A 15,877-nucleotide genomic window follows, 5' to 3' on the forward strand; every position below is an offset into this window, starting at 1 on the left:
TAAAAAGGGGAGACACGAAAGGGGAGTTCTGGAAAGATGAAAACCTGAGGGAGAATTTAGTAAGTAAGGCAAGATGAACAAGTAACTTGACGACTACTTCATTCAATACACACTAAATGTATGGAATAAGTCATCCAGGGGCTAGGTGAAGAAGAAACGGGTAGAGATGAGTTTAAGAGCCATAGTTAATTTTCCTGCAGAAAAATGATTTAGTGAAGAACAAACAAGAGGAATTGATATTAAACTTACTTAAAACGTTTAGGCCAAGTGACATATTGCTCCTAGAATGCTTTATGTTTGCAGTTAACTCATAATAAAAGTAACAAGTAAACCATGTTTATGTAAATAAATTAAGTAACAGGAAATTTCACTAACCATTCCATATCCCATCATTCCTGTTGGTGTTGTAGCAGGATAGGCCATTACAGGTGGTGCCTAACACAGAAAAGAGAGAAAACTGAACTTCATGGAAGACTGACTAAGTTGCATATATGATAAATTGCCTTTAAGTGTCAAACAGAGCACTGAGTAGACAGCATATTACTAATATAGCAAAAAAGATCAACTGACACCTATTAGCATTTGTAGGTTTGTGTTAAAGTTTATCTGATTTCAGATCAATAGCAACACTTATGCTCAAGGTTTCTAGAAAGACTTGACATATGTATAACAGACAAGACCATATCGGGTTTTGGTTCACAGTAATCTGAAGTTCCACCTAGAGTTATCTGAGTCTTCTGTCCAAAGAATGTATAGAGATCTAAATATGTATGTTTTGTACTTAATAGGAAATTTGAGGAAATATTTACATATAATATACACAAATAAAATAAAAATGATTATACGATAAAAGTGAATACTGCCTGAATCCTATGAAGTATAAAACTTACTACTTATTTTACTGAAGTAATTCTGCCCAGGTAGTTCTAAAAATGGAACCAAATATAAAGGCCAAGTTACTGCTGTTATAGTAAAAACATCAGAAGCTCTTTCTTGTCAAACCAGACTACATACACACTAAAGATTTTTTTTGGGGGGAAGGGTGTCTCCATTACTTCAGCACTGATACAGCTGCACCAGTCCTAGCAATGGTGGGAGCTCTAGTGCAGGCTGGCTTTCAGTGTTTTACCAGCTTGCTGTCTAACCTCATTCACAGTAGGTCTAGCTGACATGGTAACACAGTTCAGTGCTGGTCACTGGTAGAGCTGCACCTGTGCTGAAGCAATGATAAGAGACTGCCCCACAGTATTTACAAGTAGGTACAGAACATTGAGCTGCTACTCTAAAATGAGTTTCTTTTAAATTGTTAGGAATACCCTAGTTATTACAAGGAATTAAAACGTGGTAAAATCACTACTAATGCCATTCAGCATATATAAATTAACATCACTATATGACAGCTATCGTGAAGTGGAAGAATGAGACTGGCATCCCTGCTCTAGGCTTTATCTCTGTCAACAGTAAACTGATAATATATCCCCTATTGTTTAAAAAATGCAATGCATATATAAAGATCCTCTGATACCTCTTAGAAAGCAGTAGGAGGCAAAAGATATATTCTGTTTAAAAGCAATTCTGCACACTCGTATATTCCTTCCTTTGTCCTTCCACTTTCCCATGCTCCTGACCCTATTTATTAGGGCAGACTTTTGCATGGAGACAAGAACTTTGTCTAAGAACATTATCTAGTTGAGTACTTATAAAGTACCAATGGACTGTGATATCTAGGGATCTTTATCTGCTCCACCTCCTGTTAATCCCTCACTTACAATTAATAATGCTCTGCTTGTGACATCCCAGTTCTTCACTGTGGAAATTATAATTCATGACACTACAGAAGACTGAACCAAACAAACTCCAAGATCATGCTTTCATGCATGCCTTTTGTGTTACAAAGATTTTATTTGAGAAGAGACTCAAGGAAAGTGGTGGAATAAGTGTTACTTGTGACATTCAGAACTACACTGGAGAAAGAAGATATGTTATAGGGAACAACATTCCACAGGCAGGTAATTTCACTCTCACAACCCAACTCCAAAAGTGTGATATAAGGAGGACTATTTCTGAATAGAACATTAATTTTTTGAGGTATCAGCTGCTCTTTAATACGCACTAGCCAATGGTAATTAGCATTCTAGCAGCTATTAGCACAAGTTTCACTGTTTAAAGAATTAGCTAGATTGTACAGTAACTATCTAAATATTATTCAGTTCAAAAAGCTTTGAACATTCTTTAAATCATTCACATCATATATATGTGTACACATACATATACACACAAATGCTGGCTAAATGTATGTACGTATGTTTTTTTAGAGTGCTCCAGTACAGTCTGTACATTCTCCACTGTTAAAATTATCCCATAATGAAAACTGAATACAGGGAAAGACCAATATTGTTGAAATACAAAAAGATTATCTGTGAGTAAGACTGCATTCCTCCACGAAAACAATGCACAAGATATGGCTTGCCCTTTATAAACTTAATCATGAGCTGGGATTTTCTCTTAGTTTATTTGAACATAAATGACATATTGGTCTCTCCCTACTTGAGAACAAGATAGTCAATAAAAGTGAACAACGTGCCAATTATAACAGAAGCCTGTGAGATTTCATGCAATTATTCAAACACACACAACTTATCTTCATTCAAACTTTACCAGATGCATTAAAGGCAGCACAGACACAGACCCAGCTATCTGGCAGCAAATGGCACAGTTTTAAGCAAGGAAAGAAAATCTCAGTATTTCCCATGCCATCATTCGAGTCAAGAGCCTGCAGAACACCCATGAGATTTGTATATGCTAAGAAAAGCTCAAATCTTCTGCACACCAAAGATCTTAATATGAGGAATGTGTAATAGCAGGAAGGTTATGAGACTCTGCTACAGCAGGGGTTAATACAGCATGCCAATTGAGTGCAAAAAGGCTGTTGGTTTTTTTTCACTTACGTAGTGTGGAAAATGCATGCCATTCTGTATTTCCCAGGGAGAACAATTACATAATGCAATAATACTGGATTAGAAACAAGTACTTACACAACAGAATATACACAGATAGCATTTTAGTTCACAAGTACACTTAATGTCTGCCCTAAAATAACAATTCTTGTAATTCAAGTCATTGAATAAATCTGTTAAGTGACACTGTCAAGGTTGATGGGTTTCATACCTGTTTGTACAACCCATTTATTTTTATGTGCACTTATTTTCAAAGCACATTCTTCCTTGTTTTCAAAAGTTTATCAAGCAGCACCGCAGCACTTAGAATCAACGCTACAATAAACAGACTAATGGACAAAGTGGAGAAGAATTTGAACAACCCAATTTCCAATTTAATCCTTCTAAGTTTTTTCAAACAATTTAATAGTGAGTAAAAGGTTTTGTATAAAGCAAGATGCCGTGACAGCATCTTTAAATATTAATGAAAGAACTGGTTAGAAATGGAACGATATGTTCCAAGATGCATAAAAAGATACCATATATTTTGCTTGACAACAATTAAGTATTTTCAAGCACATGAGAAATATCCAACTGCTAGCAAGTCATTCAAGTAGTAGGTGAGTACTACGGAAACTGTAATATCCACAACCACTTTCACCTGCATACAAGATCTGAGTTGGCAGCTGCCACCCAAAATGAGAGCAGGGAGATGACCTGAAAAGAGATATTGTTTCTCTTTCCAAATCTGTAACAAATCATGTGTTTCATTGTTAAATCACAAAATCGTTTAATATACTACCTCAAAACACTTGTTTTGTTATGTTTACTATGCTTGTATACTATTCTCCAGTTTGTGGTAAAAGGAAGAATAGGATTTACACAGGTAGGTCTCAACCAGCATTACTGGGAGCTACTCAAGTATATCCTTGTCTCCCTCTCTCAATACATACATTAATGGATGGGAGAACAAATCACTTCAATAAAAAAAAAAACACCATGTGATCCACAATACATGCCATCTGTAATGGAGTTGTAAACTAGAGAAAAATCAGACTGGTCACTGAAGATATTAAGTGGAGACGTATTAAAAGCAAGCACAAACTTCAGGGTGTGACTGTACTAGCTGTACAGATTTCTAAGGCACCTATCCCTGTAACATCACTTCCCACACCCTTGGGTAGCAGACAATGCACTACTTCCTGCCTCAAGTCACAGAGCAGGCTGAGTGTTGTGAAAATACAACCATGGTTCTTAACCTGGGGCTCCACAGACTATGTCTCAGGGGTCCACAAAAGGTAGCAGTTACCACAGAACAGTGGTTTTCAACCTTGTGGTCCACAGACTTGTCTAAAATTTTCAGTGGGGTCCACGCCACCATCTGAAAAGGTTTAAAACCACTGACATACAAGTTTACCACACAGTATTGTATTTCAAGAACAAGTATATTTCCACACTTCCAAACAGCAGTCAGAATGAAGAGTAGGCCTAACCATCACCACTATTTCCAAAAGGTCAAATTACTCTACTCAAATAATTACAAAGGGTTTGAAGTTCTACAACCTAAGTTTCTGCTCCAGCAATACTTTTAGTTTACAGTATAAATTCACACTCGCATTACAGAATAAGTCATACGTAAGTCTGCGAGTCTGCCATGGAGGTCACGGACTCTGCGACTTTCCAGGACCTCCATGACTTCTGCAGCTGGCAGGTATGACTGACCCCAGGGCTGCCGGAGCAGCTCAGGTGGTCCTGGGCCACCCCTGCAGCAGCAGTGGCCCGGGGCTCCAGGGCCTGTCCCAGTACCAGCACCCCACCTTGCCCCCCATACCAGCGGGTACCCTGGAGCCCTCCCTCCAGAGCAGCGGGTGCCCCAGAGTCCCCCTCCCCCCATACAGCAGGCGACCCCCCCCCCTCCAGAGCAGCAGCTGCAACCCTGGAGCCCCCCAGTACACCCAAGATTTCGTCAGGAGTATATAGTACAAGTGATGGATAGGTCATGGGGCCGTGAATTTTTTTTTTTTTTTATTGCCTGTGACCTGTCCATGACTTTTACTAAAATTACCCATGATTAAATCTTAGCCTTAGTCAGATGCAATGACACAGTATATCTGACAAAAGGTAAATAATCTAAATGAAGTTGACCATCCAGTTACTGTTACTACAGCAATATACATTCTCAAACTGAACATTTATTATTCAAATAATCTTCATAACCTATTCACTGTAATGACTCATCACCTCCACACCTTTATATTACATGTTTGTCTATATTTTAAGTTACATAGATTGACTACTTCAGAATCTTCATTGACTTACAATTGTTGGAGCATTCCATGCAGTTGTGGGTGCAACCTTGGGCTGCCAGTTGGAACCACCAGTTAATTTCTTTTCGCCTGGCTGAGTCCAATTTACATCACTTCAAATACATTTTTAAAGAAATGTTAGAAAACAGATTTTCTTTGAACCATCCTCAGATATAGTACATTAGTCCAATAAGCTCGCATGTTTCCACAAAGTGAAAATGTACATTAATACTGACCCCATAAGAGCTTAGTCACCAAATCAAGTTGCACAGTCACAATAAATTGTGGATCAATTGGAGAGTCCAGCGAAGGGCAACAAAAATGTTTAGGGGTCTGGAACACATGACTTATGAGGAGAGGCTGAGGGAACTGGGATTGTTTAGTCTGCGGAAGAGAAGAATGAGGGGGGATTTGATAGCTGCTTTCAACTACCTGAGAGGTGGTTCCAGAGAGGATGGTTCTAGACTATTCTCAGTGGTAGAAGAGGACAGGACAAGGAGTAATGGTCTCAAGTTGCAGTGGGGGAGGTTTAGGTTGGATATTAGGAAAAACTTTTTCACTAGGAGGGTGGTGAAACACTGGAATGCGTTACCTAGGGAGAATCTCCTTCCTTAGAAGTTTTCAAGGTCAGGCTTGACAAAGCCCTGGCTGGGATGATTTAATTGGGGATTGGTCCTGCTTTGAGCAGGGGGTTGGACTAGATGACCTCCTGAGGTCCCTTCCAACCCTGATATTCTATGATAAACCTGGTCTGGACTAGGGAAAACGTAGCTCATTTTCAGCTAACATAAGCTAGCTAAGATTGACCTCAACTCAACTACTTTTCTTAGCCTAGATGCGGTGTAATACTATTAGCTCGATTTTTGCAGGTCAAATTATAACTTGGGCAGGAGCAAATGTGTACAAATTCCTGGATGGTTTCAAGGCTAGAACTGGACTGACGGGATTCTTTTCTTTGCAGTGGTGATGGAGTTGCTGAGGCTAATTGTGCTTGATGTTAAATACAACATCAAAGCTGATCACAATTATTCTGGATCAGGAGTTCCCTTTCCTCCTACTGGCCCATCACACCCCAGATTTCTTAAACTTCCTGGGATACTACACAAAGCTAATTTTATTTCAGGTGTTTGGAAAAGGGATGTGTTGAGGTCCGTTAAGGGGCTGCTAGTTATTGTAGGCATGCATTGTAATAAAAAACCTCACATACTGAATGACCAATCAACTACGTATTTTGTGAAGTTTATTCAGTTATTATTATTTATTATTCTAAATAAGAGCAACAGGCAGCAGGGTCCAGAGCAATTAACACAGTAACAGGATTTAGCCCTGAACTCTAATCCAAGCTTCGTTGCTGCTGCCCTGCTCCCACACCACAGGTAGCTGTGGGTCAAGTCACTTCATCTACGTTTCAGTCTCCTCCCCTGTAAAATGTAGATAATACTGAATTCCTCAGAGATGCTTTCAAGATTGATATGCACAAAGTGGTTATGAACATGAAGTGCTAAGTACTATCAAGCATAAGCCGTTAAAAATTCAATACATTTTCCAAGTTTGATTAAAAACACACTTACTTTTTAGTAGTTCCATTTCCAATGCCCAAATCTGCCACAGAATGGGAAAAACATTACTGAAATAGCCTGTTCATTTTATAGAATTACACAAAAACTTATCTTCAGATTTTCAACAAATACTTACTGCCTACAAGGTTGGCTAAGGATGAATCCAGATCATCCGATACTAACTTGTTAGGTGGCAGCTTGGCAACCAGAAGATTCTGGTTTTGAGAGGTCACTGTTGGTTTTAGGAGTCCCCCTAATTCATCAAAGCCTTAAAATGATAAAACACATAAAACAGACCTTAAACTTGAGGCTTCCACTGAAGATCAGATTACACATTTACACCAAGGGGGGGAGGGTGTAAGGAGTCCAACAAAACATTGGTTAAAAATATGGAAGACTGAATCAAATGTTGCACAAAACTACAGTATATAAAGGGAATAAAGCCATTATACCTCAACTGCAAACAGGGATATTAATGGCACAGAAGAATAGCTGCTTTGAGACTGATCCTTCAAACCCTGTATGTGAGAAACTCCCATTGACTGCAATGCAAATGCCAAGTATGGAAGGTTTTCAGGATAGCATCTATACTTTTAAAGGTCAAAACTCCTAACTATTCCTGTTGCAGAAAAAATTTTTTTTTAAAAAAGGCACAAGAATGCTCACCCAAATGTGCATAAAATCCATCAAGCGGAAAAGATTTAACTACTGAGTGCTCAAAAGAATTAAAGGTACTCAGTATAAATCCAATTTCTCTGTTAAGTGTGTACCAACTGGCTTTGGCAATTTGCTTTCTTAATCTTAAAATGATCATGCCCTAAAAAGAAGATTAAGGTCCAACTTATTTAAACACAAATAAAAAAAATCAGAAATTAAACAGATTTTGAAAGCTTAGGTTAATTGTTAACCTTAGGTTAATTAATAAGAGGGAAGGTGCTCATGGATCAGAACCCATTAAAAGATAGGAAACAAAGGGTAGGAATAAACAGTCAGTTTTCACAGTAGAGAGAGGTAAATAGCAAGGATCCCCAAGGATCTGTAATTGGACAAGTGCTGTTCAACATATTCATAAATGAACTGGAAAAACGAGTAAACAGTGAGGAGGCAAAGATTGCAGTCAATACAAAATTACTCAAGATAGTTAAGTCCAAAGCAGATTGCAAAAGGATCTCACAAAACTGGGTGATTGGGCAGCAAAATGGCAGGTGAAATTCAATGAAGACAGAATTTAACTTTGTATTTCATGTCATATTCAATTAAATTATATAGTCTTTTGATCAGCTGGTAATGAAGGCCAGTTCTGCAAATATTTATGCATGTGCTGAATTTTGTGCTTAATCCTACTGAAGTTAGTAAAAATAACCTGTGTGAAGTTACCTACATGCATAAGTGTTTGCAGGATCAGGGTCTAAATAAAAGGAGTGATTCTAAATATTATAGAGCAATCCCTACAGAAATATTCAGTAGAAAGGAGAAGCCCTTTAATTAACAAAATACAAAAAAAGACACAAATGAAGTGAAAGATGCTGCTATTGCAAGTTTAACTGCACTTTGCTTTCACCAGTTGGAGTCTCTTCATAGCACTCTGCATTTGTTCACACCAGGAACAAACGTCCCTAGCCTCTGTTTGCCAGAAGCTGGGAACGGATGACAGGGGATGGATCACTTGATGACTACCTGTTTTGTTAACTCCCTCTGGGGCACCTGGCATTGGCCATTGTCGGAAGACAGGATACTGGACTAAATGGACCTTGGGTCTGACCCAGTATGGCCATTCTTATGAGATCTACCTTCCACAGATGCCAAACGATTAAAGCACATTTGTTGCCCACATTAATATTAATGAAAGCCTCTCTTACCACCAGAATCTATGACGACATTAGAAGATTTGTTTCCAAACACAGACTCAAAGTCAACATTAAGGCCAGCTACGGGCTGTGGTTGAGCAACAGGAGAAGGAGTGAACCCTGAACAAAACATAAAGAGTACAAATGGATTATATAGCAATTGTTCCACAACTCCACTTTCTGTGTGAAAAAGGATATACTAAACCATGTGTATAGATTTGAGTATTATCCAACATCTGCAATGTTTGAATAAGGGAGTGTATGAAAAAAACCTCTTAAGGCTTAGATCACTCCCTGAAGTAGAAATGCACACAGTATCTGGGTAGTGGTTTGCTACAAGTAGTGTTTTCCAAATCCATTTTCCTTCCCTTAAAAGGGGCAGTGTTTTTATCCCCAACAGATTCCCAGGAGGCAAGGTCAGCAATATACAGGCACCGAATCCCAAGACACTCACTCTTTGTTTTGGTGAGACTTCAGGCATGTCTCCATGAGAGGCACTACTCTGCACTTATGCACTGACATAATGTAGAAATGCTTTCCTACATCAATGGAAGGGGCTTTTCTGTCTATGTAGGTAATCCACCTCCACAAACAGCGGTACGTAGGTGGATAGAAGAATTCTTCTGTCAACCTAGCTACATTTACACTTAACAGCATGGTTTTATTGCAGAAAATCACATTCCTAGGGCAGATGTCTCACCAATGTACAAACAAAGACAATCTACTATGAGACAACTGGTAATAGAAGTTACTTGCGCATTGTTACTACCAATATTTTTATAATGTCTGTTATTTTATACAATTCTATGTGGAATGCAGTAGTAGTATGTCTAGTAGTTAAGGCAGGGGGACTGGGAGTCAGACAGAAATTCTAATTTCAGTTCTTTCACTAACTGTGGCCTTGCCAAAAGCTATTCCACCTCATTTTCTGTGCATCTGTAGAACAGACATGCAGTCACTATCTCATATGTTGCAAGAATTATTTAATGTTTGTACACCACCACTGTGGAAGCTTAATATACTATTAAGTACTAGGTAATAAGTGGAAGTTTATGACCCAGTTCACTATATTAAATACAGGAACATAAAACCAAAATTCATACTCAGTTTTATTTAAGTGTATATTGCAACCATTGCCATTTTACTTTGGCAGATAAATTAGTAAGATAATTCTATTATATGAAAGGCACCATAAGAATATTTAACATTTTAAAACTTGTTTCCCTGACCAGTGTAACAGTAGCAGCTCTGCTTTTTATACCACAGAGTCAAGGAATGTAGATTAGACAAGATCAAGTTTACCTAGGAATAAAAGTATCTTAATCAAAAACCATACTCCCCCCCGCAATTTTCTGTTAAAATTTATCTGTTTACCTACAGTGAAAAAACATTTCACCTCAACAAAATTAGTGTTTAAAGCTGTTTAATCTTGACAAAATATAAACCCCTTGGAGAAATAAAATTTTCGTTACCAGTCACACCATTTTAGCTGCCTTAAAGGAATACACAGTTAAGTTGAGGCAAAAGCAACAATAAAGAGCCAAAGAACTGCTAGACAGCTAGTTTTTATTACAAAGCAACTTCAAACACTGAGTTTATGGCAAGACAAGGGAAATAAGTGCATTTCAGAGATTTCAAATTTGAGTGAGGAATCCATCTGGCAGGATACGTGGCTCTTTTAAAACAATCTTTACATAAAGAGAAAGACTGATTTAAATAAAGTCTATGTTTTTGCTTTAGAAAATGAATCTGCTTCTGCAAACCAAGTGTCCTGCTCTCACACTTTAGGATTTTTCAGCTGTAAAACATAAATCAAGAGAACAGCATTAGGGACTCATCCATTTTTAAGTGTGTAGTGGGGGAGGGCAGTTTTGCTCCTGGGTTTCTGCCACCAACCCAGTCAATTGTTCAGCCACAAGTTTATTTTGAAGATTTTAGCAAGTGAAGAGGGAAAAACCCAACTTTATAAATCCTTAAGGGAGTTTGTGTTTAGCAATTAATAATCCCGTCAGGAAGATGAGAAAACAGGAGTTAACAAGAACCAGTGATTCTGCATGCTTTTTTTGATAGGGAGTAAGCTTTTTGCTTTGTTTTGCTTTTTCATGAACCTTGAAATGTGTATGGAAGAATTCTAATTAAATGGATGGGGCACTGCATCCTGGGAAGCAGTGATTCTGAGAAAGATTTGGGGGCCAGAGGGGATAATCAGATGAACGTGAGCTCCTAATGTGATGCTGCAGTCACAAGAGTGAATGTGATCCTTGGACGGATAAACAGGGGAAATCTCAAGTAGGAGTACAGAGGCTATTTTACTTCTGTATTTGGCACTAGATGCTGGAATACTGCATCCACAAATCAAGTAGGATGTTGATAAAATGGAGAGGGTTTAGAGAAGAGCCAGAAGAATAATTAAAGGATTAGAAAACATGTCTTATAGTGATAGAACTCAAGGAAATCAATCTGTTTATCTTAACAAAGGAATGTTAAGGGATGACTTGATCACAGTCTATAGGTATCTACATGGGGAATAAATAGGCTTTTCAGACTAGCAGAAAAAGGTATAACATGATCCAATGGCTACAAGTTGAAGCTAGACAAATTCAGACTAGAAATAAGGCATACATTTTTAACTGAGAATAATTAATCATTGGAACTATTTACCAAGGGCTATGGTGAATTCTCCATCACTGGCAATTTTTAAATCAAGATTTAATATTTTTTTAAAAATATGCTCTAGGAATTATTTTTGGGGAAGCTCTATGGCCTTTGGTACACAGGTGGTCAGATGAGATGATACAATGGTCCCTTCTGGCCTTGAAATCTGTGAATTATAGTTTCTCTAACTTTAGCAATTCCTGTATACTTCACTGAAAGGCAATTCTGTAGTGTCTTCAAACAATAACTCCTTTGCAAATCACAGAAGACACCCCTATAACAGCAATAGGGCCCATAATGCACATGCACACCAGATAGGCAGTGACTGACAACCTATATAATGATTTGTAGACACATTAAGAACAAACAAAATTAGAGCCTGCTGTAACAGTTGCTTTTCATAAGGAACTGTTCAGTGTAGGATGAAGCAATGGTAGAATATTAGAAAGGTGTCCTTGAAACAGAGAAGTTATTTATTGCACATTAGTGCTTAAAACAAACATTTAGCACAAGTTTAAAGCATAAAGTCTTGTCAATCACTTGTCTATCTGCAATGACGTATTTAAGGTAAGCAATGATATTTGAGTAATTGGAAATTTTTAGCCAACGTATCAAAACAATGCAGTTTTTTCAGCCAATTAATGCACCAAGAGGTTTTCCCTCTTCTAGGCACATATCAAATTAATTCAAGTTGCTATGTCTGTGATAAAGCCATATCACATTACCTACCTCCAAATAGACCAGCTACAGTAGAGGGCTCATTGCGGAAATGAGAAGCATTAGGATAAGCTTGAGGGCCACAAAATGAATCTGATAAGTCATATCATAGAACAGGAAGAGCAGAGAAAGAATAGAGAGAGTTACAGAAAGAAAAGAACCAAAACGTACTATTTATTTTGTCAAATACTTTGAACTGAAATTAAAAAAAGGAAACCTGTGTATACTCTAATCATAAAATGGAACCAAAAGAGGCACCCAAATATATCAAACACCTTAAAAAAAGGAAACAAGTTTTACATTATCGAGAACATCAAGGGAAAAAGACTGTTGCAAAATTACAGCTAAAACACATGCACATTTTTTAGCTCAAATGTCATATTTTACATCTCTGGAAGACACAAATGAGTGTAAAAACCTTAAGTGCCAACTATTTATGCTAAACAATCTACTCCACCTTGCATTTTACTGCGACACTGGGAGTACCTTTCCCAGACCTGAAGAAGAGCACTGCGTGTGGCTCAAAAACTTGTCTCTCACCAACAGGTCCAATAAAAGATCTTATCTCACCTACCTTGTCTCTGTAAAAACCTTAAGGCATTTTCTCTAATATCTGAAGTATAATAATACAGTTGAATAGTGGATTTGTATTTTGTTGCCACAAGGGGGTTTGGTTCAGCAAATGGACTGAAATGAGCTAAAGAACCAGGAGTTATCTAAAAATCACATTTACATTGTAGCAACTTGTTTGTACTAATACAGTTAAAGTAGTGCCTATGGGGCTTCTTTCATATTAAAAACCTTGTTTTCAGGGAATTATGATTTGGCTATAAGTATATATTCTCGCTTGTGACTTGGTTTTTATATAAACTTATCAGGTCTCCCCCCGATCAATTTCAAGAAAGATTTTTACAGTGAAAATAAAAGATCTGCCAGTCTGGCAAGACTGTCTTCACAAATAGCTTTGCTCTAAAAAACAAAAGCTGTCATGTAATTAGTCATCTTTTATTCTTTTAAATAGTTAACTGACAATTCTTCACATTGAGAAACAATCCAATTACTATGTACTTCCCCTAACACAAGTTTTAGGAGGATTTTTAACATAGCAGCTCTGATGTTTGGTCTACAGTGGCTAAAGTTGTGTTTTGTGTGTGTGTGGGGGTGTACTTGTTATTGTTTTTAAAGCAAGTTATAAATGGTGACTTATATGGTAAACTAGTACCTGTCCACTGGGTGAAGAAGAATTTTAAAAAGTCAATAAAGTAACCAGATATTTTAGGTCAGTGATGTCAATATTAAATGTTATCACCACAATTAAAAAATTACAATTTCTAAACAAAAACTCCATGACTCCAAAGAAATTCAGATTCAACTGCCATGTTTACAACAAGGTCATGACAATCCGACAAAAGCAAAAGCGACATTTTCATCCACTCTCATTCTTGCATACCTATGAATTTTATGAAATATGGTCTTTAAATATACTTATACAAGAGCCCTATATTACATAAGCATACTTAAGCAAGAATGTTTCAATTACAACTTTGAAATGTCTGACAATGACTACTTACGTATACTAAGCAATGATTTTTAATACAGCTATGATAACTTCTAGTCCATCTAGTTTTAAAATAAAATAGTGAGCCCACATCAATAATCAAAACTAGAACACAGATTTTAGTTTGTTTCTGAAAAAAAAATCTACTTGCTTAAAAATAATCCAATTTCTGAAATATTTTATAGCAGTTATTTAGCTAAAAGGTACATTACCAACAAATATTTCATGAGTGGGTGTCCTAGTGGTGAAAGTAGATACATCAGAAGATACAACAGACAGATGAACAGCATCGTTAGTTTTGGTGAGGAAAGGATTTAGGCTTGGAATAGCATCATCAACAGCATCAACAGTAGCAGAGAATGGATCTGTGCAATGCCAGCGAGTAAGATAAAGAGAAAAGGGGAACTGAATTAGTAAGGAATTAATTGTTAGAAACAGCAGAAGAGGAAGAGTTCACATTGTTTTCCCCTCTGGGCAGCGACTGTTTTAGTCTGTACTGCATCTAGAACAACAGGTACTGGTTCTGGAATGAGATTCCAATGCCTTACCATAATACAAATTAATAATTTATACGGCAGAATTGTAAGCCAGTAAACCGGTGAGAAGAACCTAAAACAGATTTACAGCCTTACCCAGTCTCTAAATGCCATGTAATTTTCCACAAAGAATGCATGCAGGGGGGACAGGATTGAAAATACCATACAAATCTACTTTGCTTCCTGTTTCTGTGAAAGAAAGTCTCCCCATTGCTTGGAACACAAGCAGCAATAAACTCAGTAGGAATGCAACGTTGGCTGCAAAGGAGCAAAGCCCGGCTGCTTCTGCTTCAGGCAGCAGCAGCCAAAATTAAGGCTGCCTGCCAAAAAAGAATACATGCTGGGATTGGCGCTTGAAAGTAACAGGAATATATCCGGCAAAAAGAAGTCAAAGATTTTGTGATTCTGCTATTTTTAGTAGTAGTTTTCAATTTCTGGCACTTCTACACTTTGCGGTAGAGACAAACTGATTTAATCCAAAACTCTTGCAAATCAAACTAAGACTTGTCCTAGTTTCTCAAATGCAACTTGCAAAATATTATATACTCAGCATGAATCTGAGTTAATTTATATCAGTTTGCCACAACAAGTACTGCGTAAGATAGGGCTAAGTCAGAGCTTTTGGTCTCACCTTAGCCCCGAGCAGCATGAAACTTCAGAACTGTGGCTGCAATTTTTCTTAGCATCAAAAAAACACTTTGAATTTGGCTTCAGACAGACTATTTTACACAAAAAACCCCACAGATTCAGTTTGGCTCAACTGCAAGAGTGGAATTGCTCAGAGGCCTTGTAAAAAAATGGTTTTTAGTCAACTGCTTGACAAACAGTGCTTTAGTAAAGGACAAGCACGATTAAATAATGCCATAAGGTTATTATAAAATGGCAATAGAAAATCCTGTGCTCATGTGTCTTACCCACAATTTAGGCTTTAATATCAAAATCTTGTAATCACTGTCTGCAATGGATGCTAATACAAGAAAATTTGAGCTCTGGCACAAACAGATTAAAACAGTGTAAATGAAATTAGATTTTCATTTGCCATCCTGCCCTTCCAAGTTTTGTCCTCTCTTGGTTGTATTTCCTTCTCTGGTAATCAACAGAAAACAGAACATTTAAGACAAACTACGGTTAACTCCAAGTTTATGGAAGTTTCAAAATACATCATCTTCTGCCTTTTGATTTCTGAAGCTTAAGGTACATATTGGCACTTGGCAAAAAGAACACACACAAGTCAGTCTGTCAACTAAAACACTAGTTTGCAAATACTTCATTTTTTCAATTATGTACCGATTATTTGATTAAATAATTCAGACAAAAACAGCAGAAGGTTTAAGAAAACACTAAAGAACGCTTTAAAAATTTTGATCAGTTTATGCTGCTTTAAAGGTATTGTCCATTGAGCTCTTAGTATTTTATGTGCACAATGAATAGGCTACTTAACACATTGGAACAGTGTCTGTTCCCTGAACACCAAGTTTCAGATTGCATTAGTATTGTTTGTCCCACCTGAATGTTGATTAACACTGTCAAAGCTAATAAAATGCTACAAACCTCCTGTCCATTTTTTTCAACACTCAGATCTTAATTTTTGAAAATTTTAGATTCTACCCACTCTGTCCCACCTTGATTCCAGTTAAGGTATTTCCAATTTTGTCTAGCTCTCAGTGTGACTTACTGTACTTACACTTCTGATATAAGAGATGCAACTTCATCAGAATGAAGTACATTGGGTTCATTTAGGCCCTTACATACTCAGCATAAGA

At 37.3% G+C, this 15,877-nt stretch overlaps 1 protein-coding gene across 6 annotated transcripts in view; it reads right to left on the reverse strand.

The window, feature by feature from the left end:
- The window catches only part of PICALM (phosphatidylinositol binding clathrin assembly protein), a 117,775-nt gene that overhangs the window by 21,090 nt on the left and 80,808 nt on the right, over positions 1-15,877 (reverse strand). For 2 of the 6 annotated variants that reach the window (XM_084631635.1, XM_084631637.1), the window contains exons 13-20: positions 13,791-13,943; positions 12,033-12,113; positions 8,661-8,768; positions 6,938-7,069; positions 6,814-6,844; positions 5,256-5,355; positions 2,949-2,972; positions 376-435 (exon numbers count right to left, since the gene is read on the reverse strand). In XM_084631635.1, coding sequence (XP_084487761.1) covers positions 376-435; positions 2,949-2,972; positions 5,256-5,355; positions 6,814-6,844; positions 6,938-7,069; positions 8,661-8,768; positions 12,033-12,113; positions 13,791-13,943 — 689 coding nt within the window. The remainder of the gene's footprint in view (positions 1-375; positions 436-2,948; positions 2,973-5,255; positions 5,356-6,813; positions 6,845-6,937; positions 7,070-8,660; positions 8,769-12,032; positions 12,114-13,790; positions 13,944-15,877) is intronic. The other 4 variants (XM_084631638.1, XM_084631636.1, XM_084631639.1 and 1 more) reach the window with 4 other exon arrangements.

This window comes from Lepidochelys olivacea, assembly GCF_965140295.1.
Source record: "Lepidochelys olivacea isolate rLepOli2 genome assembly, chromosome: 1".
Taxonomy (NCBI): domain Eukaryota; kingdom Metazoa; phylum Chordata; order Testudines; family Cheloniidae; genus Lepidochelys; species Lepidochelys olivacea.